Source organism: Tachysurus fulvidraco, chromosome 6 (genome assembly GCF_022655615.1).
Source record: "Tachysurus fulvidraco isolate hzauxx_2018 chromosome 6, HZAU_PFXX_2.0, whole genome shotgun sequence".
Taxonomy (NCBI): Eukaryota; Metazoa; Chordata; class Actinopteri; order Siluriformes; family Bagridae; genus Tachysurus; species Tachysurus fulvidraco.
In genome coordinates this window covers 16,542,982-16,566,522 of record NC_062523.1, presented here as the reverse complement: position 1 = coordinate 16,566,522, position 23,541 = coordinate 16,542,982, and the positions used below count along the sequence as shown (strand labels likewise).

Below are 23,541 nucleotides of genomic sequence, written 5' to 3'. Positions count from 1 at the left end.
ACTCCAACAGACTCTCCTCACCAACCCCATCCACTCCCTCCAACTCTCTTCACCAACAGGTTTGAACAGAGTTTAACCATGGTTCTTTTTTAACCTAACCACAATATTTATCTAATAGGCTTACTTGGACCTATATACTGTCTATATATCCAGCCACAGACTATAGTCTCTCTTCACAAATACTTTGTGTGCCTCTTCACAGTTCACACAGTCTTCCCTCACCAAAACTTTCAGCTCTCACGATCTCTCCTCGCCAATACCGCCTGCTCCTGAGGTCTCTCCTAACCAATCCTCACTGCTCAGTCTCTTCTTACTAACCCCACACACCCCCATAGTCTCTTCTCACAAATTCCACATGCTCTCACGGTCTCTCCTCAATAGTCTTGCCAGCTACCAGTCTCTCTTCACCAAATCTGCCTGCTCACACAGTCTCCCCTCACCAGTCTCTCCACACAATTCTGCCTACTTCCAAAGTCTCACCTCAACAATCTTAGCAGCTCCCACAAAAAGCTTAATCATGGTTATATTTCGCTTATATCTGCCCACAATTTTTTCTAACCAATTTAATTAGTTTGAGATCCTAAACGATAAAAACTACAGTAGACCTAAGCAACATAAACATAACTGAAGATGACATGGTAAATGTTTTGCGCACACAATCACATTGCTATGTACAGGACACTCCCATGTCAATCAAACTGGCTTTTCTTTATTCCTCAATCTTCTTATCTTCATGTCCTGATTGTTAGCAAAGACAAAACTGCCCACTCCTGTGATTTGTTTTTCCACCTGAACTTTGTCTGTTTTGCACCGGCAAAGTTCAAAATCACTTTCTTTTGTTATCTTAAAAAAAGATAAAGAACCTCGGTGCAGAAAGACGACCTAATAAGAAAGAGGAGAGCTTTTGCCACCGAAACGTCGATCATTAACTCTGTGCTCATCCTATCAGCCCCGCTGTTCCGGGTTCGATTGCTTTGGTCTGTTTGACTTATTTCATGAAGAGGAGCCATACAGAAACATCCGACAGTTTATCGCGTGCCTGTCACAACAAAGGTGAGAGACGCGTTTAGAAAATATAGTCTCTTTATGACAGCGATCAAATGTTATCTATATAAACGCTGTCGTGATGTAATCGGTTAAAGATTAGCATATCTGCTGCACTGACTCGATGCTAACCGGCTAAGCTAGCTATGCTGTAATCATCTATATTAATATGACATCTCTAGCTGTAGGCTAACAGCCTGAGATAAATACTCTAATCAGTGCTTCGTGTAATCCTTAACAAGCGTCATTAAACGCTTTAGACAGTAAAAGCGGTCGGATCGATTCACAAAAGGCAGGTTGTAGGAAGCAAAATGTAACGCACGTCACATTCAGGCCTGAGTTGTGTGTAAACAAAACGTGTGACGTAAGAAAGTAACACACAGTAACGCACTTCATGTTTTTTTAAACCGCATTGTTTATCTGTCTATTAGTGTACTAACTGATCTACAACGACCAGCTTTGACCTTAAAACCACCGTCAGGTGAAGTGAATAGCACTGATTATATCATTACAATGGTATATATTTATATTTATATTTAGCAGCAAATAAGCAGCCAGTTATTAAAGTTGACGTGTTGGATGCAAGAAAAAATGGCAAGTGTAAGAATCTGAGTGACATCTGAGGTAATCTCTTATAGTCTTTTGGGGTGTTCCTGTATTGCAATTGTTGATAACTACAAAATTGATCCAAGGAAGGTGCAATGCATGAACCAGCAACAAACCTAACATTGATTTATTGATAGCCTGCCTGGTCCAATCCCACAAAATAGGTGCTGTAGCACAAAGTGCTGAAAAAGTGAATGCTGGCTATGATAGAGGTGTCTGGGCTCACGGTGCGTCACAGCTTGCAGTGTAGAGGAAGACTGGTCTAATTGCTGACCTCTGGAAACCACCAAAAAGACCTACAATGGGCATTTGAGCATCAGAATTGGACCATCAAACAATGGAAGAAGGTGGTTTCGTCTGATGAATCACGTTTTTTTTTTTACATGATGTGGACATCATGGGTGTGTGTGTGTGTGTGTCACTTACCTGGAGAAGAAATGGCACCAGGATGTGCTATATGAAGATGGCAAGCCAGTGGAGAGTGTGATGCACTAGGCAAGGAAACATTTCCTTAATGGCAGTGGCCTCAGTGAAAAAAAAATATTCAGGAAATGTTTTAGGGACATGATTACCCAAATATTAATCTGATTTCACTTCTCAAATATTGGTCTGATTGAGCATCTGTGGGATGTGCTGGACAAACAAGTTTGATCCACTTCACAACTTACAGGACTTAAAGGATCTCCTGCTAATGTCTTGGTGCAAATCTTGTACTGCAGCACTCTTTCAGAGGTCTTGTGACATCCAGTCAAGAAGCTTTTATTGTCACTTTAACCATATATAGCTGATGCAGAAAAGAAAGCATGTTTTTCCAGGACCATGGTGCTACATAAAACAGCACAGAGCTAAGGACTTTAAAGTAAGTTACAACCTAGTGCAAACAGTGCAAGACAAAAGACAGTTCAAACAAACAATACAAAACACTACAGGACAAATACACAAAGTAGCCCTGACCGGTGTGCATTCTTTATATTATACAGTACAGTGTGCAAAAATAGATGATTCTGAACAAAGATCTTTCTTGTAAACATATATACACGTGTGTAATAGCAGCAGCAGTCCGTGCCTCAACCGGTCAGAGCTGTTTTACTGGCCCAAGGGAACCCTACATGATAATAAGCAGTTGGTTTTAATGTTATGGCTGATCGATGTAAAGGGTGTGGCAAAGTAAATGCATATTATTTCAACAGCCAGTATGCAGCAACGAGGAGGGTGGGTTTTGCTCCTTGTTCGCAAGCAGCACTGATGGTGCAGTTTCAATAGCTAGTAGCCATAGCAACATGGGCTCACCGTGAGCATTGGGTGTTTGTTCTTGAATATTATTTAAAAGTCTTGAAGTTGTAATTGTGGTTCAGCACCTTTTTCTTAGAAGTTTCACTGTGGGTTGTCTTGGAAACATTCCTGATATTAACACAATGTCTCATGTTGGTTGAAGCGTTCAGAATAACAGGGTCTGTGATGAAAAGGAAATCACCTGGCCTTCCACGTCTGTGCGTACCCCAGAAAATGTGAAAAAATAAGAGAGGCTGTTCTCAGAAGCCTGAGGTGTTTTCAGATATTAGTTGCATTATTATAATCTTTGGCTTTTTATTGGTGCCATCAAGCTTTAAATACTGTACATATTTATAAAGCTGTGTATATTTTTTTCTTACCGGTTCTCTGATGGAAAATCTTTTTGAATAAAACTGTCATTAGATTGAAGCCTGACCTGATATCTGATTACTTGATTCTGGATTAAACATAATACAATCTAGTGACCGTTCCAATAGGTTAATATAGGTTAATAATGATAAACTCTTTCATAGTCTTGTGTACTATGCCGCTGTTGCTATCTGTAGGCTAGTGCTGAGGAAAAACAGTTTGTTCCGATGTGTCTGAGTTACATAGAGGAACATAGAGAGTAAAAGCCACTTGACTGAATTTCGACATATGTTTTTTTAATGTTTTAAAAAGTGGACCATCTGGCTGTGTTTCATAAACCCCTGGCGCTCCCCAGACCCCTTATTAGAAGTACTTATTCAAAATGTCACTTTCCATGTAGTAAATGTATGAACTGGGAATTGAATGGGTTGAAGGCTACATTCTGAATATAACAATATAAGCACAATATGCTCTTTTGGGAAAACCAACATAACTAATCAAGATGTCAGTGATCCTTCTGCGCTGCAGTGTAGTTATGTAAACTTTTCACCCATTTGAGTCATGAGTGAAAATTTTTGGCAAAGATGTAAGCTGTATCTTTTACTTAAATGGAGTTTGAATGCTTATTTGGATTAACTGTAACCTAATATTGGGAAAATAGTAAGCACATGATTCTTCTTTTAAACTCCTACTAGTGAAGACGCATGTAATTACTTTCTATGATAAGCTGTACTCGTGCACACGGATAGAAGATGGCCGAACATGTGCTGTGACGTGTCGACCCAAATCTGCGGAAAATCTGTGATCGTTTTGAAAAACCGCTCCCCCAAATATCTCAGAGTCTACTTGATTTTGTGTTAATTACTTGAAATGCTAAAGGGACCGTATAACATGAATTGTTTTGCAGGTTTTTTATTTGATTCCTAGTCATCTGAATTCACTCGATGTAGTAACTCGATGTCTGAATTCATTCATTTGTAGTAAAGCCAATTCACAGCAGGAACAAATATTCAAATGTCTGCACTTTTTCTTTGCATTTCGCAACTGTAGCTTTCCTTGTTACTGGGGAGGAACCATTTATTTTGTAGCTTTAGAAAACGATTTAAGGTACATAATTGGATTATTTCAATTAAGAGTACCAAATTTGGATTTGCCTTAAAAATATCTGAATAGAATTAAGATAAAAGGCCACAGTTTTAACATGTGAAAGGATTTCAGTCTCTTTCACCAAGGTGCTTTTCTTTTTTCACTCTTGGTTCGTTCTCATGGCTTGTGGTAATGTTAGTGGGAATGTTGGGTTGGAGCTTGAGCTTGTAATAATAGTATAGCCTATATAATAATATAGGGTTGTGACTTACAATAATTGGGTTGCAGCTGAAAACACAGGTCTGATACTGGAAAATTTATAGAATGATTTTTTTATTTTTTTTTTTGTGTCCCCTGAGAAGTTTTATTCTTTTATTTCCCTGAGCTTCAGCCTCTCACGTCCCCCACACGAGTTTTTTCTATAATAGAGAATCCATTCTTAATAGTCGTTCACTGGAAAAATAGGTTGTGTCTGAGACTGAGACTGCTCTTGTGGTCACTGTTTACCCACCAATGCATGTTCATGCTTAAAAGTCTGACCTATTTTACCTTTCTTAGGAAATTTTCATCAGTACATTTTCCCTGACAAGGTTTGCACTTATTTTTTGTAAAATATTCTGCTGTAGTTCCTGAAATAAGAAATATTTGTTTCAGGAAATCAAAGGTTTAGCCACACCTTCTCATAGAAAGGCTTGCTTCATTTTTATTCTTTTAAAATTCTTTTATATTTAGTTGAATAATACAGAAGCCTGAAACTACTCAGTTGTGTTTATAAATCAGATCTACACACTGCAGTTTATATGATTATGGGAATGATCAGATTAAGTTACAGTCTAATAAATTAAATCATGATCCAAAAAAGTGAAAGCGCTTGTGTGATGACTTTGCTTCAGATGTAGGAATATTAGCAGTCTATATTTTGCTGCTTATCTACAGCACCTTATGGTGTTGGTGGCAATATAAATATTTATGTATATTTCAGTGGAGTATTTACATGCCATAGATTTTTCTTTGATTTTCCACATATTTTGTGTATTGTATCACCTCTTACAGCCTCCCACCTTATTGTGTCACAGATCAATGCTTCACAGTTCATTTTCTTATTAGCTTATTTTTGTATTTTATTTTGAAATACTATTTAAAATACCATTTTTTAAAAATTATTTTGATTTCTTTTCTACACGGAAAGTCATAAAAAGCTTTTCACTACATGTCGTAGTGTGTAACGATTGTATTTTTGAGGATTAGACGTAATAAACATTCATCTCACCTTGGCCGTATTGTGCATTTCATTCTTTTACTTTATATGTTGGAAACCCAGCGAAGGTACCAAACTGCTGTTGCTAGCTTTTCATTTATGGATCTACATCAGGCATGTTGATCTGGCAATCTCTTTTATTCCTGTTTTCTTCATTGAAGGTGTGGCCTCCAGCTCAGCCCTGCATTGCCATGGATGCCTGTGCCCGGATCAAGGGTGTTCCACTCAAGAACCGTGCCAGCATCAGGAAAGAGGTAGCTACAAGTATTAAAGAAATAGCCTTTGGATTTCTGAGTATTGTCACTGATAATTCTTATCCTAGTAGTAGTAAAATTGTTGTTACTACCTTATTACCATCGTTGTGGTTGTTCATATTCTTAGTGATTATGTAATTAAAGAGATATTTTATTATTATTATTATTATTATTATTATTATTATTATTATTATTATTATAACAGTCGGACCTGGAACAAAACTTAAGTTAATTGGTGTAGACACCCCACCCCCCCCCCCCCCACACACACACACAGTATACTTCATGCTAGCAAAGCAATAAGGCTTAATAAAGCACAATGCAAAGAAAGTAGTAGCCACAGCAGGGCGATTAGGCTTAAGCAATAACTAAGCCGAGAAAAAGTGCAGAAAGAAAAAGGATCAGTTGTAACTGGCATCCGAAGGACGTAATGAAGGAAGTGTTATGAAAGCTCTGTGGGACTAAGTTTAAGGGCTTAAGTCCCAGATTTAAGAAAAGTAGAGTACAAGCAATCTTTAAATTACAGCATGGCCACTTACTGAGGAGGCTACATAGAAATCTGCAGCAGTGAATATGTGGGATATTGTAACCAGAGAATAACATGTCAAATTGAAAAATAATAGAAACAGATCCAGATCTTTGTCACTGAGATATTGCCTGGTATTAAAACAAGAATAAAGCAGGAGTGTTGTGCTAGTGGTGTCAGTTACAGTCAGACAGACAAAGGCACACTTTTCAGGGCACATTGTATTAAAGTATTAGAGCCACAGTTAGAATAGAGTAAGAATTTTGAGCACTACAATCAACAGTTTAGTAGTAGGACATCAAGATATTAATGTCAGCTAAATGGGCAACAGCTCTTTCAATAATGTTAGCTATGACAAGCAAATTAGAGATGTTTATTTTCTTCTAAAATAAAACCAGGGAGGTTTTCTATCAGTCTAATCCATGCAAAGTGTCAGAGGCAGGACATCAGGTTGGAAATGGGAACAGATATATCTGACAGGTTTCAGGATGTAACCCACAGAATGATGAGTTCGACCCCGAGCTCATTTATCCGGTAAAGAGCGGACTGGCAGATAGAAAGAATGTGCTCAGGTTGTTTTTAAATTCACCGTTGGAAGCTTGATGGGTGTTTGAAGAGCAGAGGTAATGGAAGAAGTGAAAATGTGTCAAAGAGTGCTTTGCAGCTTTTGGTTGATGCTGCTGACAGAGACAGGGGAGAAGTAGGAGGTTTGGGCAGACCAGTATTTAGGAAAATGTGGTCAGTGTGTGTTAAAGAATGAGAGCGGGTCAGTCCATGGCTTTTAGTTTGCAATAGGATATTCTAGCTGGAGTGGAAGTCTAAAATTTAATTCAACAAGCATATATTTAACAACATGGATAAAAATATATAATTTGAAGTGATCAAGTCATAATTTGAAAAATTGATTGATTGCGGTTCAAAGCAAAAAAAAAAAAAAAGACCTTTCTCCAGCCTCTAAAACTCTTTTATAGTGTTGATACAAACACTCCTAATGAATGAATGAATGTGTATGAGGATGGCTTATCAATTTACACAATGTCATGGACAGTTGAAACTTTCAAATAAGCTCCTGCAAGCTTCTCCAATGTTACCCTGCAGTGACTTATTGTTAATTGTATTACAGGTAATACAAAATACAGTCTAGTTGAATGCAAATCATTGTGCAAACTGCAGCATATGCATAGCACACAACTTCACCAAATAACATGGCCCAGGCATGGGTAAATAGTTCAGACAGATAAACTGGTTTATTTAGCTATTTATTCAAGAGTCAGTACATGATTAGTAATGCTATTGGGACAGAACATGTATCGAAATGATGTCACATCTTAAACCAGAAGTTTTTGGTTTATTTGTTATGACAACAGTCATGTGAGGTTTTGGTGAAGGAAGGAAGAATTTGCACATTTAAGATGTATAACCTCTAATTAAGCACAGAACCTGATGACAATAAACTCGGAACAAAAAAACCACAGACAGCACCAGTGTAGTCAGGTAAAAACTGTTTGTACACATTGGAAATGAGACATGTATTCCAGTGTCTGGCATAAACAAGGCTTTCTATAGGAAAATCCAGTACCTTATTAAATGAAACCCACAGAGCATCTCATTTTCAGGAAAAATCATTAAATCTAGAGTCTAACTGATACATGATATAGCATGACACACATTAACGGAACTATAGTTTTTGTTTTTGTGTTAGTTTCCTAAAGCCAAAACACTCAAAATATCCAGCAATGAAGTAATATGTGTAGAGTTCAGTTCTGTCCAGCTGCTTGATACTGCTGGCATTTAGTCAACCCTGGGGAAGCCATTAAAGTGTTTACTGTTTTAAACATCAGCTTTCACCACACTGTAGCACTTATTATTATTATTATTATTATTATTATTATTATTAACATCCTAGTCTGCACTGTGGAGTTCATTGATGGATAAATGTGTCTTGGTTGTCATTATACTTGTTTTAGCAGCTTTTGAACTTGAATGAAGGAACTAACAGCTCTATTTTCTCTTTGTGTTCATATGAATAGACCATCCGTGAGAGTTCAGCCCTGTCCCTGAGGAGCCTTTTAAAGAACAGGAAAGAGCTGAGCAATGTGGTGCCAGAGCAGCGCACTAGAGAGTCTCAGTGTCTGCAACAAGTAAGGATAATGTGTATAGAAGAGAAAAAAAACAACAACAACAAAAATACAATAACAGTTTCGATTACAGTTTCTTGGAAAGTATAAGGGCAAAATTATTGTTAACATTTGTGCATGTGGACTGTCATCGTCTATTCTGACCACAGGTTTTCAGCTGTTTCAGACATTATTATGGCCATAAGTGTGCTTACTTGTATTTTAACTGCTTTGTGTATTTAATCTAGTCAACACTTGACATGTGTAGATCAACAATCTGTTTCTTTTCTGTTAAAACGTCTTTGGCCTTCTCAGCCTTGGCAGATGTTTCTAACATTTATTTGATTGAGTCATTCTCTTGTGATGTCAGTAACTCTGGGCTTCTGTAAGCTTGCAATGGTGGTTTTAACCACGGACTTAGTTAACTAAATGATTTTGAAATAACTTTCTCAATTTGAGTATTGTGATATAAATAATTGCATCAGAGTTTATCTTAAGTGGTCTGTCCACTCTGCCATGTGTCTTAATTCCCTAATCTAAATATCTTTAATCTTAAAAAGTGTACACTACTAGTAATCTTAAGTATGTCCTGAAGTGGCACTTGGACTAAATTTGTCAACTCTTTGGTGTACGTTCTTGTTTGTTATGATGCCATTCTTTCAGTCACATGAATGGTGTGGGAATTACACACAGGAACAATAGGTTTAAAAAGTATTTCAGTGGAAGTGCATCATGTATTACTAATTTTATGGAGTTGCAGTTCTGTTCTGTGTAAGAACCGTGTAAATTTACACAACCGTGTTCTTTATTTTAGATACATTTCATATGCTTACCGAGTTCCACTGCAGGGGAGGATTTCACACTACAGGCAAGTGTTTCTTTTTCTGCAATTCGCAGTTAGCAAACTAAATTATATAGATCATTACATATAAATGGGGAGCACAATGGTTTGGTGGTTAGCACATTGCCTCACACCTTCAATTCCTGCCTCTGCCATGTTCTCTCCCTGCTGGAGGGGTTTACCTCTAGGTACTCTGTTTCCTCCCAGTCCAGTCAAAAGACATGCGGTGTAGGCCGATTGGCATCTCTAAATTGTCTGTAGTGTGTGAATTGCTGTGTGAATATGTGAGCGATTGTGCCCTGCTATAGTCATCCTGCCCATGCTGTACCCTGCCTTGTGCCCAGAGACTGCTTAGATAAGCTCCGGGTTCCCTGCCACCCAGCCGGATAAGCGGTGAACAAAATTCATGGGGATGGATTATGTATATGTTTTAAACATTGATTATGATGCTGATAACATTTTGCTGACCTTTATGGCATATGGATTAATATTTCACAAAAACTGTACTATTGTGATGGAAGTGCTCCAACTTGCCAATGTTGATAATAAACACATGAATCTAACTGTAATTTATATAGGCTGTGATCTCTCTCTCTGCTGAATTGGTGGAGTTGTTAAGATCTCTGCATGTACAAACTCTCAAAGATGAAGAAGTGCTGCTCATCAAAGATCCAAAGCGAACCTTTGACAGAAAAGACGGCGTCTCTCAGGTACATTATCTTTCAGGGACCATGTTTACAAAGTATGCATGCATGTTTGTGCTTGATGGTGGATTATTGCATTTCTTGGAAATGAAGTGTCTTCTGAGGTGATTTGTGGTTTTTTAGATGTGTGGTATGTTCTTTCTGTGACAATAGGAATAATTTTGTAGGCAGACAGACCTTTATATCAAGCCACAAACTTGCAGGCCTAACAAAAAATGGCATATGCTTTCTCAAACTTGTTTAGCCCACACAGTGTGATGCTTTTACAAGCCTTGTCTGATTTTTCTAATTGCAGACCAACTTATCATCCAGAGCCATGTGCATACTGAGAAATGGCAGCCCTCAACAGATCAGTGTTTGTACTATGCTGGGGCTACTGAGCCGTTATACTGCAGGGATCAGATACGCTCTGGAGGTACAGTCTCTTCAGAGGGGCATATCAGAGTCATGTCAAGCTGAGGATGATGACACCAATCAATCTGTCTCTTCTATCGAGGAAGATTTTGTCACAGCTTTTGAACATTTGGAAGAGGAGGAGACAGGTTACTACATTTACATGTTCACAATACCCTAATATTAATAAATGTTTGGCTTAACTGTCATCTCGAGTCCTGTATCACATATGCTTTTGAAAAACATCTCATTTTATTAAACAGATTTTTATTTGACCTAATTGCCATTATGACCTTTCTTATTTTATAGTTGTATATAAGAGGAACCAGAGAGATGTGGCCTCCCAAACTCTCCCCTCACATTTCAAAGATTTATCTGGGTCCCGTATCATCATTAGTTCTGTCTCCAAGAAGTCCAAGACTAGACAGAAGTCGGCTTGTGATGTGACAGGATTAGTACAGAAGTCACCAACAACATTGTCTATGGATATAGAGAACGATTGGAACTTATCCACACAGAGTAACCTTCCACAAAGTCGTGTTACCTCGACATCTTTCACAGAATCTGATGATTCAGACTGCTCTAGTCCAAGTCCCATTATTTTTTTGGACGAGGTTGGTTATCAGAAGAGTCTAAAAGCAAAGCTTGACATTCCAAAGATCCCTGTTCTTAAAGAAGGTGTAGAAGATTCAGACTCTGAAGTGTGTGAGTTTTTTGATAGTTTTGATCAATTCGATGATCTTGATCAGTGTTTTGATTCGACTATGAAGGTGCCAAAAGAACAGGTTCTCTTTACCCAGAAAAAAAAAAGGACTGACAGCTCTGTTAGTAAATCTGATTCAAAAAGTGGTTCAACAACAGCAATGAACCCTCACAAGTTTGACCACAGGACTCTTCCAGCCAATATCAGGAAGCCCACTCCACTTAAACCAGGATCTCCGTATAGCATACAGTCTGACAGTCCAGATTCTCCACGACCAGTGAGGACATCCTGTGAGGAGAGCGGAGGAATCTTCAGCCCGGTTCACTCATCCGCATTTAGTCCTCTGGGAGACGGAGGAGCCTTGGAGTGTTTTTGGAAACCAGATGGAGATGTAGCAGAATTTCCCAAACCACAGGACCTTTGTTCACTTTATAAAACTTATTCCGATTTTGCAAACAATCTCTCGAAAGAAATTCTTGGAACTGTTTGTGGATACTCTTCTCCTGTTGACATTAACATTAACAAGAACTTGAGTTGTGTGTGCCATAAAGAATTCAAAAACACTAGCGGACATTTGATGAAACTGTCTGATATTCAGGAGACTGTCACTATTGCCAAATCACACTCGCAGTCTCTGAAGGATGGGATTCAGAAGTTTGCCACAGACCTGGTGGAAATGAGCATCGGCAGTGCCTTAAGAGATTTACAGAAAGGAGTTTCGTCCTGTACTACAACACTTTGCCATTTAGCTGCTAGGCTAACCTCCTCAGTGTTTCATATGGCCTTTCAAGAGATTGGAATGCGCCATGCATATGTGTTAAAAGAGCGTGCCATAAATGGATTGGCTGGTTTCCTTGTTGGGGAAGCAGTCTCTGGAGCTCTGAAAGAGTTTCTGTTTGTGAAAAAGCAGATTTTTAACAACACTGTCACCAGATTTGCAGCTGATCTTGCTGAGGAATTAGTATTCGAGGGAATTATGGAGGTCTGCCAGTTCTCACATCCTTCTACTCCACTTACCCCAAAGGACTGGTCTTTTGAGCAAGAAGAGGAAGTGGTTTGTTCTTATGCTTCAGATCTTTCTGAGTCCGTTCTTCAAGAAGCCTTCATAGAACTGTCCCAAGCTGACGTGACTTTCACAACACAGGCAGCCATAAGTGTGTCACTTGACAATATCTGCTATGTGAGTGCTGAAGATGCATCTCAGACCACAAAAATCTGCAATGCTCAGTCAAGTTTGCAGAATTCGCAGTCGCTTATCCAAGCTGGAAATCAAGAAGAGGAAGATGGCTGCACTGTAAAGAAAGCTCTGTACTGTGTTTCCGGAATGGCCAGTTGTGTCCCTGTCCCTGCAGCTGGCAAAGCTATATCTTATATGCAGAACCCAGAGGAACTGTGTCAGTATAAGTCCAGCATTAGTCACACTTGCCAGAGCAGCCCTAAAAGAAGCATTTGTTCTCAAGGAAGGGCTGTGACCTCCACTTCCAACACATCCACTGCAACATGTTCTGAGTCAGTGCTAGGTATTTCCAAAATTCGTAATGTCTGTGGGAATTTTGGGAATATGTCTACAAGTGCAGTTGAAAAACCTCCAATGGGAAAAAGTTTTGAGAAAATGTCTGGTGCTATGGTTGAGACAATAGTGGGGGAAGTGTTTGAAATTGTGCCCACAAGCAAAATGAAGAAAAAAATGGACGACTGTGCTGATTTCATTAGTAAAAACATAGGGAGTCGGCTAGCTCCATGTACTGGTATAGCAAAATCCCAGGATGTGGCATGTCAGAGTTCACCACCTCATAATTTATGCGCATCAGAGAAAATCATGTCTTTATTTCCCAAGGGAGATTTGACAGAGTCGCCATCATGTTACTCTCAGTCACATTTAACTTCAAAGAACATAGATAAAACAATTTGTCAAACTGGCTTAGAAAATGCATATACAGTCGACAAATCTTCACCAGAAGTCAAGCCTATTGTGATGAAGGATACTTTGGAAGTGCCCAGTTTTGAGGGAGGCAGTCGTGGAGGCAGAAAAGTCGTCTCAGAAGAGTTGCTTAATGGCAGCACTGGAATAAAATCCAGTGGAAGCCCTGGCACCCCTCCCTCAACTCCCCAGCAACCATCAGACACCTCGAGTGAGAAAAAGCTTAAACAGTTTTCCAAGAAGCTGAAGGGTAAGCTTGCGAAGGAATTTTCCCCTGCAACACCACCACCCACCCCACATTACGAACCAACTCCAGGGCTGGAAGAGAGCTCCGATTCAGAGAAAGAGGAATTCATGCTTAGGCTCATGAGGTCACTTTCTGAAGAAGCTGTCAGCAATGAAGATGATGATGTTGAGCAGGAAGATGGTCTTAACTCTATGACCCATAACACTGAGCAAAGTTCCACTGTGGGAAATAAAATGATTGAGAGAGGGGCTCTGCGTTATGCTGAGCGTTTGGCATGCCATATTGTTTCCATGGCAACTGAGATGGACACTTTAACCGTTGGTGATGTAAGTCAGTCAGAGAATGAAGAAGGCAATGGCAGCTTTGCTTTACACAGTGCACAGTTCTCGGAACAAACCTTGAATTCATTATGGACATATGCTGGGGAAATTGCTGGGGAAGTCATCAGTGATGTAAAGAGGATGATGCGTTCCAGCAGTTGCCTTCACAAAACAGTCAAAAGAGGATCCTTGAAATCCGATAAGCATCAGCATGGTGACCGGAAAGACTGTCACGTTGTCAGCAAAAATAACCAATGGTCAAATGTTCTCATTGTACCAGTTTCCAATCCTCAGTTTAACACTTCACGTAGAAGCTCAACCCAAACAGAGTACCCAAGCTGTGAAAGTGTTACTGACGAGTATGCAGGATATGTTATCAAGGTACTTAAAAAAGATGGAGGAAGCCGGGAACTTATCCTGGATCAGTATGCCAGTCAGTTGGCTTATAAATCTATCAAATCAGGCTTAGCTCATGCTGCACAGAAAATAAAGCAGAAGTCCCCTTTGAGACTTAGCTCATCCCGGCAGTCCCACCATGACAGCAGCCGTAGCACTTGTAAGATCCCACCATCTGAGTCCTCTCCTGCCATTCTTACAGCAGGACAAGAAGCGTCCACGCTGTGTGTTTGTCAAGATGCAGAAAACATTGGTAGAAAAGAGTATATGGAACTTGTCAACTTTGCTGAGTCATTGGCCTACAATATTACATGTGACGTCACAAGAAAGCTAAGAATGTCCTCGATTAGGCTTCCTAAGTCGCTCACAGACTCGTGTCTCTACAGGAAGTCAAATGTTGAAGACATGGCTGAAAATTTAATCAAATCTGCGTTTTCATGTTCAATGCTACCATACACTGGGAAAAACAGGCAATATCATAGCACCAGCAGCTTAGATGATGGAAATTACAATAATGGTGTTATGCAAGTAATTGAGCATTATGCCAGGAAGATTGTTGACGACACTTTGGAAATGACTCTGGGGGCTACAGCTCTTCAGACAGTAGAAGAGAGAAGGGCTTTGGACCGCAGTTCTTTCACCGAGAAGCTAACCGAGGCATACAAGGCTTGCCGGTACTGTCAAGGACGAGATTGCTCATTTTACAAAAATTGTCACATGAAGTACCATGGAATGCAGAGGAGAATGCAGAAAGACTCAGTGGACACGATGGTTGGTCTTGAAATTCCCAAAATCCAGATAGATCTGGACAAGAGGGCAGTTTTTGCTGAGGAAATGGTATCTGCAGCATTTGAGAAAGCTAAGAAGGAACATAGCAGCACCAGCTTAAATGCAGACAGTGGGATTGGTCACGATGGCGCAAGCTTTGCAGAAAGCCTTACCACAGAGATCATGACGTCTGCATTGTCTAACATCTGCCAAACCATTAACCTCAGGTAAATAAAACAGACGACTGGTCTCGTAAAAATGTTTGTAAAAACTTATGTTGGAACTTCAGAAGAAAAGTGGCTCATCAGTTGCTCAAATATTGTGGGTTCCTTAGTCATTAACATTTCCTGTGTTGGTGTAATCCTGGACAGATTTAGGTAAGTGATTTGAATAAATCACAGATTTCGATTGCTTTGATGTAGTTTGTGATTTATGGAAATTATAATTTAGCAATAATGGTAGATTTTTCCATCGGTGGGTAATAATACAGTATAATTACACTATGCTGGTATGAGTAGGGTGTAGCTATGTGTAAATTCCATCCATCAACAGAATGAATGTTGAGGTCTGCATATGATGAATATCAGTACACTTTCTAGCAAAGCAACGAACACTCTGACTTCAAACAACTCACCAGTGGAGAAAAAAAGATGTTAACTGTCTATGCTTTTTATAAGTGGATATTTTACTATTTATGTTCCAGTGCTCCTGGGTGTGAGAGTGTCAATGTCACAGAGTCAACTGTCAGCCAGCAGCTGAATCTAAGTGTGGGAGATGACAGTCTTGGCAGCTGGTCTAATTTGAGCTTTGAGGAAGACCATCCTGATGAAAGTAGTAGCTTCCATCACCTAAGTGACAGGTAATTTTGAGGTTCAGTAGCTTGAAGAAATTCACTTTGATTACTAACTCCTCAACAACTTTTTTTTTTCCTGATTCTACACACATTTATTCACTTGAACACTGTTCATAGCATACAGAAAAAGATGACAAATTGACGGAGAAGCGAATGCATAAATGTAGTGGTATGAGAATCTGGAAGAGTGGTGCTTAATTTAGTTGTCAAAATAAATCATTCAAGGAATTGTAAATGACAAGCAAACTGTTTTCATTGCCCAAATTTTAATACAGCCTGCAATATTTTGTTGTTGTATTTCTGGCTCTTCAGTATCTTGCACATTAACTTGAGGCCTTTATACAGCTAAGGTTTCCCCAAAACAATCATTCATCTTTGCCAAGAAGTGAATTTTTTTTTATAGATACTACACTCGCTCAAGGAAAATTGTTTATTCCACAAAAAGCAAAACCAAATGTTCTATTTTTGAAGTTAGTATATTTCCTTTTTCAATCAGGAATTTAAATGACCTTGTCCTCTAAGCTGAGAAGAGAATTATTTCGAATTAGCTGACAGAAGTTCTTGGCACAGACTTGTATTTAAGGTGGTTGTAGTCATAACCAAGTAGTATTTTGGATAATGAAAGCCATCAGTAGGTATCAAAATATTTCTGAAAGGTGTGGTCGTGAGCAGTTATTTATCTTGGGACATTGTTTCTAGGATACCATTAGTGTTAAATCATGGCCTTCGTGCTAACTGTGTGTGGCTAGAAGTGATAGGTATCCTCTTATAAAATCTTGAAGAGTTCTTCGAGGTGGGTATGTAAGGTCCACAGTGACATGGCAATAACCTGATAGTGTATGTGCTTGCCCAGTGTTTAGTGCTCCTCTTTTCTCCTACAGCAGTAATGGGAACAGCAGTAGCTGGAGCAGTCTGGGGTTAGAGGGCGAGGTTTATGAAGAGCATTTGTCCTTCTCTCCATCAGAAAGGTTGGTCCAGAGCAGGAAACTGAGTATAGTCAGCGTGGGCTTTCTCAAATGTCTGCATGATGCAATAGCTTTGATCATCAAGTGCTGAAAATCTGTCTGTGTGACTGTAGCAACCTTTGCCTTGTAGAGACAAACCTAGGAACACAACAGCCCTTTGTTGGTCTCCATTCTGTGGTTTTAACAAATAGAATTAGTCAATTAAATCATGTGTGTGTGTGTGTGTGTGAGTGAGTGGGAGTAGGAAGAGTCAGAGAGTTAATTCCTTCTGTCAGTTCTTTGTGAAATCTTGTCTCTGACAAAAGAACAGTCTGTCTTTGCTGTCTGCTGCATGGCTGAGTGATGGGAGACTGTTCTGGCCCCTGCTTCTCATAAGGATCCTGTTCCACTGGGAAAATGACTCATAGATGCTAAATGGCATTAGAGATCACTGTCAGTGCTTCATTTCACTGAACAGGAAAATGTTATCTGAATGGAGCACAGTGAAACTCTTTAATGAGATGAAGAGCAATTGAATCTGTTGCCTTTGGGCTGACTTATTTCTGCGGCAGCCTGGGAAAACCATTCTCAGAGGGAATTCTTAAATCTTTGGCTATTTATAATACTAAAAACACCAGAACTAAAAAGCTTATTTATTCACAATTATTAACTATATCCTTTATTTTTATTTAGAGAGATAATACAAGCCTAGCAAGAAAATAAATTGAATTAAATGATTTTTACATTTATTTATTTGCAAGTTTTTATTAAACATTCCTTAAAATAGGTGTCAGAAGATATGTTTCTGTTAAAACCCAATTTTATCTTTTATCTTTTTATCTTTTTTTTTTGTCTAAAATTCAGCCATAGAGACATCTGACAGGTTTTCTCAGTCTGCTTCCCATTTGGCCATTAATGCATTACCGAGTGTGTCACACATATTTCTATAAAAAAATATTTAATCAATTTGGTAAAAATCAGTGTCTAACAATTTAAAGTAATCCTGAACTTGTTTCCTCCTGACTCGTATGGTACTGTATAGTGCAATGTCACTATTAATAGTGGAACAGGTCAGTATGAAAACTAGGTTTGCTGAAAAATGGGATCCTTCTCTCTGTCTTTCAGTTCTGAATGGCCCTCTTGCATGTTTTTTCCAGCCTTTTGGCTTTTTGATGCATTGATGCTGTCTTTTTGATCTGTTTGCTCACACCAGTGATGTTTGTCATCCTGTAGTGACTACACAGAGGGAAAGGAAGCTGAAGCCAGGAACTTCATGTGTGGTAATGGATCATTTCTTTTTCTCATCATAAAACCTTTTTTTAAATAGGTAAATAGTGAAATATGATATTTGTATTTGTAGTCGGGCTTGACACCGTCATATTTCAGATGGATCATACTTGGCAGTAGAAATATTCTGCTACTTTGTCCAAACTGCGCTGCTGTTGTTTCATATCCCTGTCTCCTGTAACTGCCCAAGCACTGCGGGTCTGCAGATGATTTCAGACTGAGTAGTCTGGCCCCATTTACTGACTGTGGGAAAGGGATTTATGCTAGGGCTTGCTGAAATAGGGGTTATCTGCTCTGATGGCAGTTAGGGTGTATGTGTGCTTTTAACAGGCTTTTGTGTGTTTGTTCTGGCAGGGACAGTGCGAGTGGAGAGGGGCCACACAGAAGGAGACAGGGCTCTGCTGGTGGTAAATACAGATGTATGGGGGCAAGGTTCAGATCCCCAACTGAGAACGGTGCTGCAGTGGATGGCAGCTTCACTCACCGAGCTCCCAGTCATGCAGTTCGGCCAGCAATCAGAAAGAGACATGCAGCAGGTTTGATTTACAAAAAATATCTGATATTTCAAATACACACAATACTGTATAGCCAAAAGGTGATAGTGATCCCTGATCCTAACAACTAAATGTGGGCCTTCCCCAAAATACTGGAAACCACAAAGTTGGAATCCCACAGTTGTATAGAATGTCTTTGTATGCTATAGAACGACCCTTTCCTTTCACTGGAGAGCCAGACATGTTCCAGCATAACAGTGCTCCTGTGCACAAAGCCAGCTCCATGAAGACATGGTTTGTTAATACTGATGCAAGGCACCCATGCACCCACTGAACACCTTTAAGATGAACTGACATCAGTGCCTTGATGAAGCTCATATTTAAATGGGCACATCCCCAGAAGCATGTTACAACGTTTCCTTCCCGGGAGGAGGATAATGAAGGATGCTTTTATTCTAACAGCATTGGGGAACTAAATCTAGAATTGGATGTTTGAATAAATACACATGGGTCTGACAGTCATGTACCCACAACAATTTGGCCATATAGACTTCTTTACATATGTCTTTCAAAATAAATAATATTTGAATAAAAATGATTTTATTACTAATATCATTGACAGTATTTTACAAATAAATCTAAAAAAAGAAAAAAATGTAGTCAGCAAGTTCTTTTAACTCTTTTCCCCATTAAAAAAATCTATTCTGGAAAATTACACTGCAAATTTAGTAATAAACATGTTTTTAGAATTATACATATAATGTATAATACATGTAACACAAAAAAAAACCAAAAGGATTATATTTGCATTCTGTCTTAAAATTAAGACAAAAAAAGTCATATTATCAAACAATAAACATCACCACACAGAAACCGTGGCAACTATTTGATTTTGATGTTTATGTGGATTATCCACCATACTTGTCCATGTGCATGAGCACGTTCATATTCTTATAATATTGTCATTTTAATCTTCTAATAATAGTGAGTGCATTTGTGCTATCCTAGGATTTGCTCTACTGTCTGAGCCGTGCTGTCAAGGAATATTAATCAACACCTGAGCAATCAGAACTGAGATTTCAACAGCTCTGTGGTACAAGTAAATGTAATTGAATTAGAAGTGCAACAGTATAAACTCGTTTTAATCATCGGTCTAGTTTGGTCCAGTTTAAGGCAGTCTCTACTTAACTTCTAAAAGTTTGGGAATACGGAAGGTCCATTTGATTTCTGCCACTGTAGCCTCAGGTTCATCCAAATATGGGAATGTTGTTTCAAATGCATTCTAACTCTAGCTGCTGTATTTACATTTGCAGTTTCTCCGTGTAGTTCAGAGGCTGAGAGAGAGAGAGTGGAGAGTTGGCGAGCTCCTTCAGGCTCTGCTTAGATACTACGAGGAATGTCCCACCGAGGAGGACCCACATGTTGAGGACGGAAGACATGAACACAGGTCCCTTTTCCATTGGCTTCTTGAACACCCATAGACCATCACCACCCAGTGCTTACACAAGTGACTGACACGTCAGTAGTAAGTGCTAACGGCAGTGTACTGAGGTGAAGATATCCATCACTTTCATGTTCAACAGACCTGCCAGTTTCAAGGTCTAGCCATGAATCAGATGTGTGTGTTTGCGTGTATTGCATGCCGTGACTGAAGGTATATTTGTTCTCAATCTTTTGCTGTCAATTTTTTGTTTCATTTTATATTGGATTGCATATCGCACACTCTGTATGTTATCATTTGCACTTTTCTCAGTGTTTTGCTTTCATGCCCTAAGCCAGTGTTAAAAACAAAGAAACAGAGGGCTCGGTGACGGCATTGCTTGTTAAGTGGAATCCCTAGAGCAGAGAGAAATATTAGATCACTTCTCTTTAGGGTAATTTACATGATAAAGGGACCAGCCAGCTGAACCACTACACCTCCCATATCCACGTTCTTGCTCACAACATTATTTTGTTGCTTGATGTACAAATGAATGACAATAGTAATGCACAGGTATTATAGGTCAATTATTCAGTAACACCAGGTTCACATGTAGCTGCCCAAGATATCAAAATACCATTTCATGGTAAATATTTTGACACTTTAAAAACAGCTGCTGTCGAAAGACTCCATTAAAATGTATTTTAATAACGATATAATAATCCCATGTCTTTCCTTTTTTAATGTGTCATGTCAGACCTCAGGATGGCACTGAATTTATTAAAATGCCCTTATGGATAAGTATTTATGATACCACATCATATAAATATAAATAAATAATCTATTTTTTGTATGACTAAAAATAGTCAGATGATGTGGTGCACTTGGACGTTCCTTAACATCTGAGCGCACTTAGTAAACTAAACTGTATAAAAAAATCACTATTGCCAAAAATTAAGGTATACAAAATAAATATTTTTTTAAGAGTCCATTTAAGTTAAGTAAATCCGTAACATTTTGAATAGTCAGTAAATGACAAGCTGCTACACAGGCAAAGAAGCTCTGTAGTATGAAGGAGAAAGTAGGGCAGATTTGCCAGGTTACCAGTGATCTGTATTAAGCTTTCTGTAGTTGCTGTAATGGTGAGACACTATGTACAGTTTGTACCGGACATGGGTCATGTTCTTTATTTGAGACAGTCATTAGGGTTTCTAAAACTGTTTTTCCCCTTGTTTCTGTTTTTGTGCAGGATTAACTGTAATAAAATTAACTGATTCTTATTTCTGGAATGTTAACGATAGGAGATGACATCCTATAAAGACAGACAAAAATTCTACTTTTAATACTTATTTGTCCTTATACAGTAAGTCCATACCTAGACTTTGATATAGAGGTTTCTTAGAGTTCTGTTCATAACATTTGTGGTTGCTTAGATTCCTCGGAGCACCACTTTAATTTGAACCACGAATGAACCACAGCTTCCAGTGCCTGCATAACTCGGTCACTAATCACACACTCCTTACGTCTCCTGGAGATGTTTTACACTCCAGCAGGAAATCAACCACCGCAAATTTTCCCACACTATCCTATTCCCCTTACTGACTACACTTCCTATGAAGGTTGCATTTTACACTGGAATGGCCATGTAGGTTCTTCTCAATTTATCTCAGAACCATATACTGTATTTCCTGACACATTATTAAAAAACCACCAAAGCCACCAGGTATTAAAACCACCAAAAGCTTGTGTAGTTGTGTATTGATAATAGCCTGTGGTTAAGTATAAGGATGCTGTTCTTATTAGTCCAGTTGCGGAGTCGTTGGCAGAGCAAAATTTTTGGTTTGTTTGTTTATTTGTTTGTATCTGGTTTGGTTTCATACTATGTGCAGTATGAAACTAAACCAAACCAGGTACAAACAAACCAAAAACCAAAAAAAAGTTGGTGCAGGGCTGTGTATGGCTGAAAACATACATGTACAATTAATTTCTTTGTCAGAAAAAGTGTGTGAAATCACATAAATCAATACCTAACTAGATAATTATATAAATAACTAGTTCAAACATTTTGTGCCTCACACCTGACAGTTATTCCTACTTTTTTTACAGAGCATTTCTACGGCTCTGTTTTTTGGTTTAGTTTGTGCCTCATGGCTCTCGCATCTATAAAAATGTCAGAATGTAATTTTGTTCAATAGTTTGTTTTGGTCTTCACCTGAATGTGATTGCTGTGTTGTTACCTGCACAAAGAAACCACACCAAGGGGAAAAAAACGCATCAGGTCTCGATTCCAATGGACTAAACGCTGCATATGTGAACGCACCCCAAGAGGCTTCTAGGTAGCAGGCGTTCGGTTAGTTTAAATTGACATGATGCAACATCAGTTCATGTATTATTCAAAACAATGTCACAGTTCGGATACCAGAAAGGTTTCAAAAGAGGTGTGTGTAGTGGTGTAGGTAGTAAGGACACATCTAGAACATACCGATTGACATGAACACTAATGCATGCAATTCTATTCCTTCATGCTTACCTGTATTACTATTGAAGTGGTGTGGATGTTCAGTTTGTGGCATCATATCATCAACGATTATTTCTCATGAGCATGGTCCGAAATCATACAGCACCGTGGATGCTTGTGCTATCTGTATGTGAATTGCTACAGTGAAAAAGGGTGCCATGACTCGTACTCTGAAGGAGAAGAAGAGGAAGCTATTTTGTTTACACGATTTTGAATTTGCCATTTAAAAAAAAAAAAAAAAAAAAAAAGATTTGTAGGTGGCAGTTGTAGGCATTATATAAATCTAAACGTGGAAAATAACAATTTGGTTTTTGACTAAAAAAAAATCTTATCAACTAATTTATTAGTTCTGCTGAAGGTGTACAGTATTTGCAGGTATACACTTTTGCCTCTTTCACAGTGGGATTGTATTTGGTTTTGCTGTAAGTATAACCAGGCATAAATGTGCTGGCTTTGTGTACTTTATTTTCTGTACATTCCTATATTTCATGTATCTATTGCTATTTGTGTTATTTAAAGCTGTGTGTACTGCAGATTTGACATTATAGTTTAAAGGTAAATATTTTGTTACTTGTGCAGTGTCATGCTCATCTCAGTGAAGTAGACAGACAATATAACACTGACTTCTCTATTTTTCCGGCTTATTTGTATTCTCTTGAAAAGTAAGATATTTAATAATTTATGTCAGTATAACTTATAATTGTGATTACACTAGTGAAGTTGATGAATAGTTTACATATTAAAAGCCTAAAGTAAGAGCACTACACCTGTTAAAGCTGTGGCTAAGAATAAAGCTTTTTCATGTGAAACTGTCAAGTTTTCCTATTTATTGGACTGCACAATAAAAAAAGAGTCTGAATGTGAAATCTTTTTTTTTAACCTTACAATACACATACACCCTCTTCCTAGAAGGAAGTAAAGCATATAAAAGTAAAGGTTTGTGCTCTTATCGTTTCTGAGTTAAGAACCTGAGAAAACTGCCTGCATACAATACACACAAAGAATGCCTTAGTATTATAATAATCATGTTCTAATGATTTATGAAACATGGATTTGCGCCTTACACATGGGTACAAATAAGCATAACAAACAACTTAGCAGCCATCCCTTTTTCTCTGACAGTATTTCACAGCTTCTTATTAACTAGTATGTTGTCTTTGCCTGATGAGATATTCACTGATGCAGTATAAACTTTGGTGT

General features: G+C 38.5%; 1 protein-coding gene across 4 annotated transcripts; it reads left to right on the top strand.

Annotated features, from left to right (window-relative positions):
- Positions 1–907: 907 nt before the first annotated feature.
- Positions 908–23,200, top strand: akap11 (A kinase (PRKA) anchor protein 11). 4 transcript variants are annotated; one of them, XM_047814725.1, is made up of 12 exons: positions 908–1,053; positions 5,797–5,889; positions 8,446–8,556; positions 9,347–9,400; positions 9,952–10,083; positions 10,373–10,619; positions 10,780–15,052; positions 15,529–15,684; positions 16,563–16,646; positions 17,856–17,902; positions 18,264–18,445; positions 19,717–23,200. In XM_047814725.1, the coding sequence occupies exons 2-12, from the start codon at positions 5,827–5,829 to the stop codon at positions 19,882–19,884; spliced, it is 5,517 nt and encodes a 1,838-aa protein (XP_047670681.1). In that variant the 5' UTR covers positions 908–1,053; positions 5,797–5,826; the 3' UTR covers positions 19,885–23,200. The 4 variants fall into 4 exon arrangements, with proteins under 4 accessions (XP_047670681.1, XP_027020174.2, XP_047670683.1 ...); XM_027164373.2 differs by having other exon boundaries at positions 16,560–16,646; XM_047814727.1 differs by having other exon boundaries at positions 16,560–16,646; positions 19,730–19,881.
- The last annotated feature ends 341 nt before the right edge of the window (positions 23,201–23,541 follow it).

Coding starts and splice junctions, on each gene's coding strand:
- akap11 (XM_027164373.2), top strand. CDS start 5,827: ATGGATGCCTGTGCCCGGATCAAGGGTGTTCCACTCAAGAACCGTGCC. Junction 10,084..10,372: donor GAAAAGACGGCGTCTCTCAG/GTACATTATCTT, acceptor TTCTAATTGCAG/ACCAACTTATCATCCAGAGC. Junction 17,903..18,263: donor AGCCAGGAACTTCATGTGTG/GTAATGGATCAT, acceptor TTGTTCTGGCAG/GGACAGTGCGAGTGGAGAGG.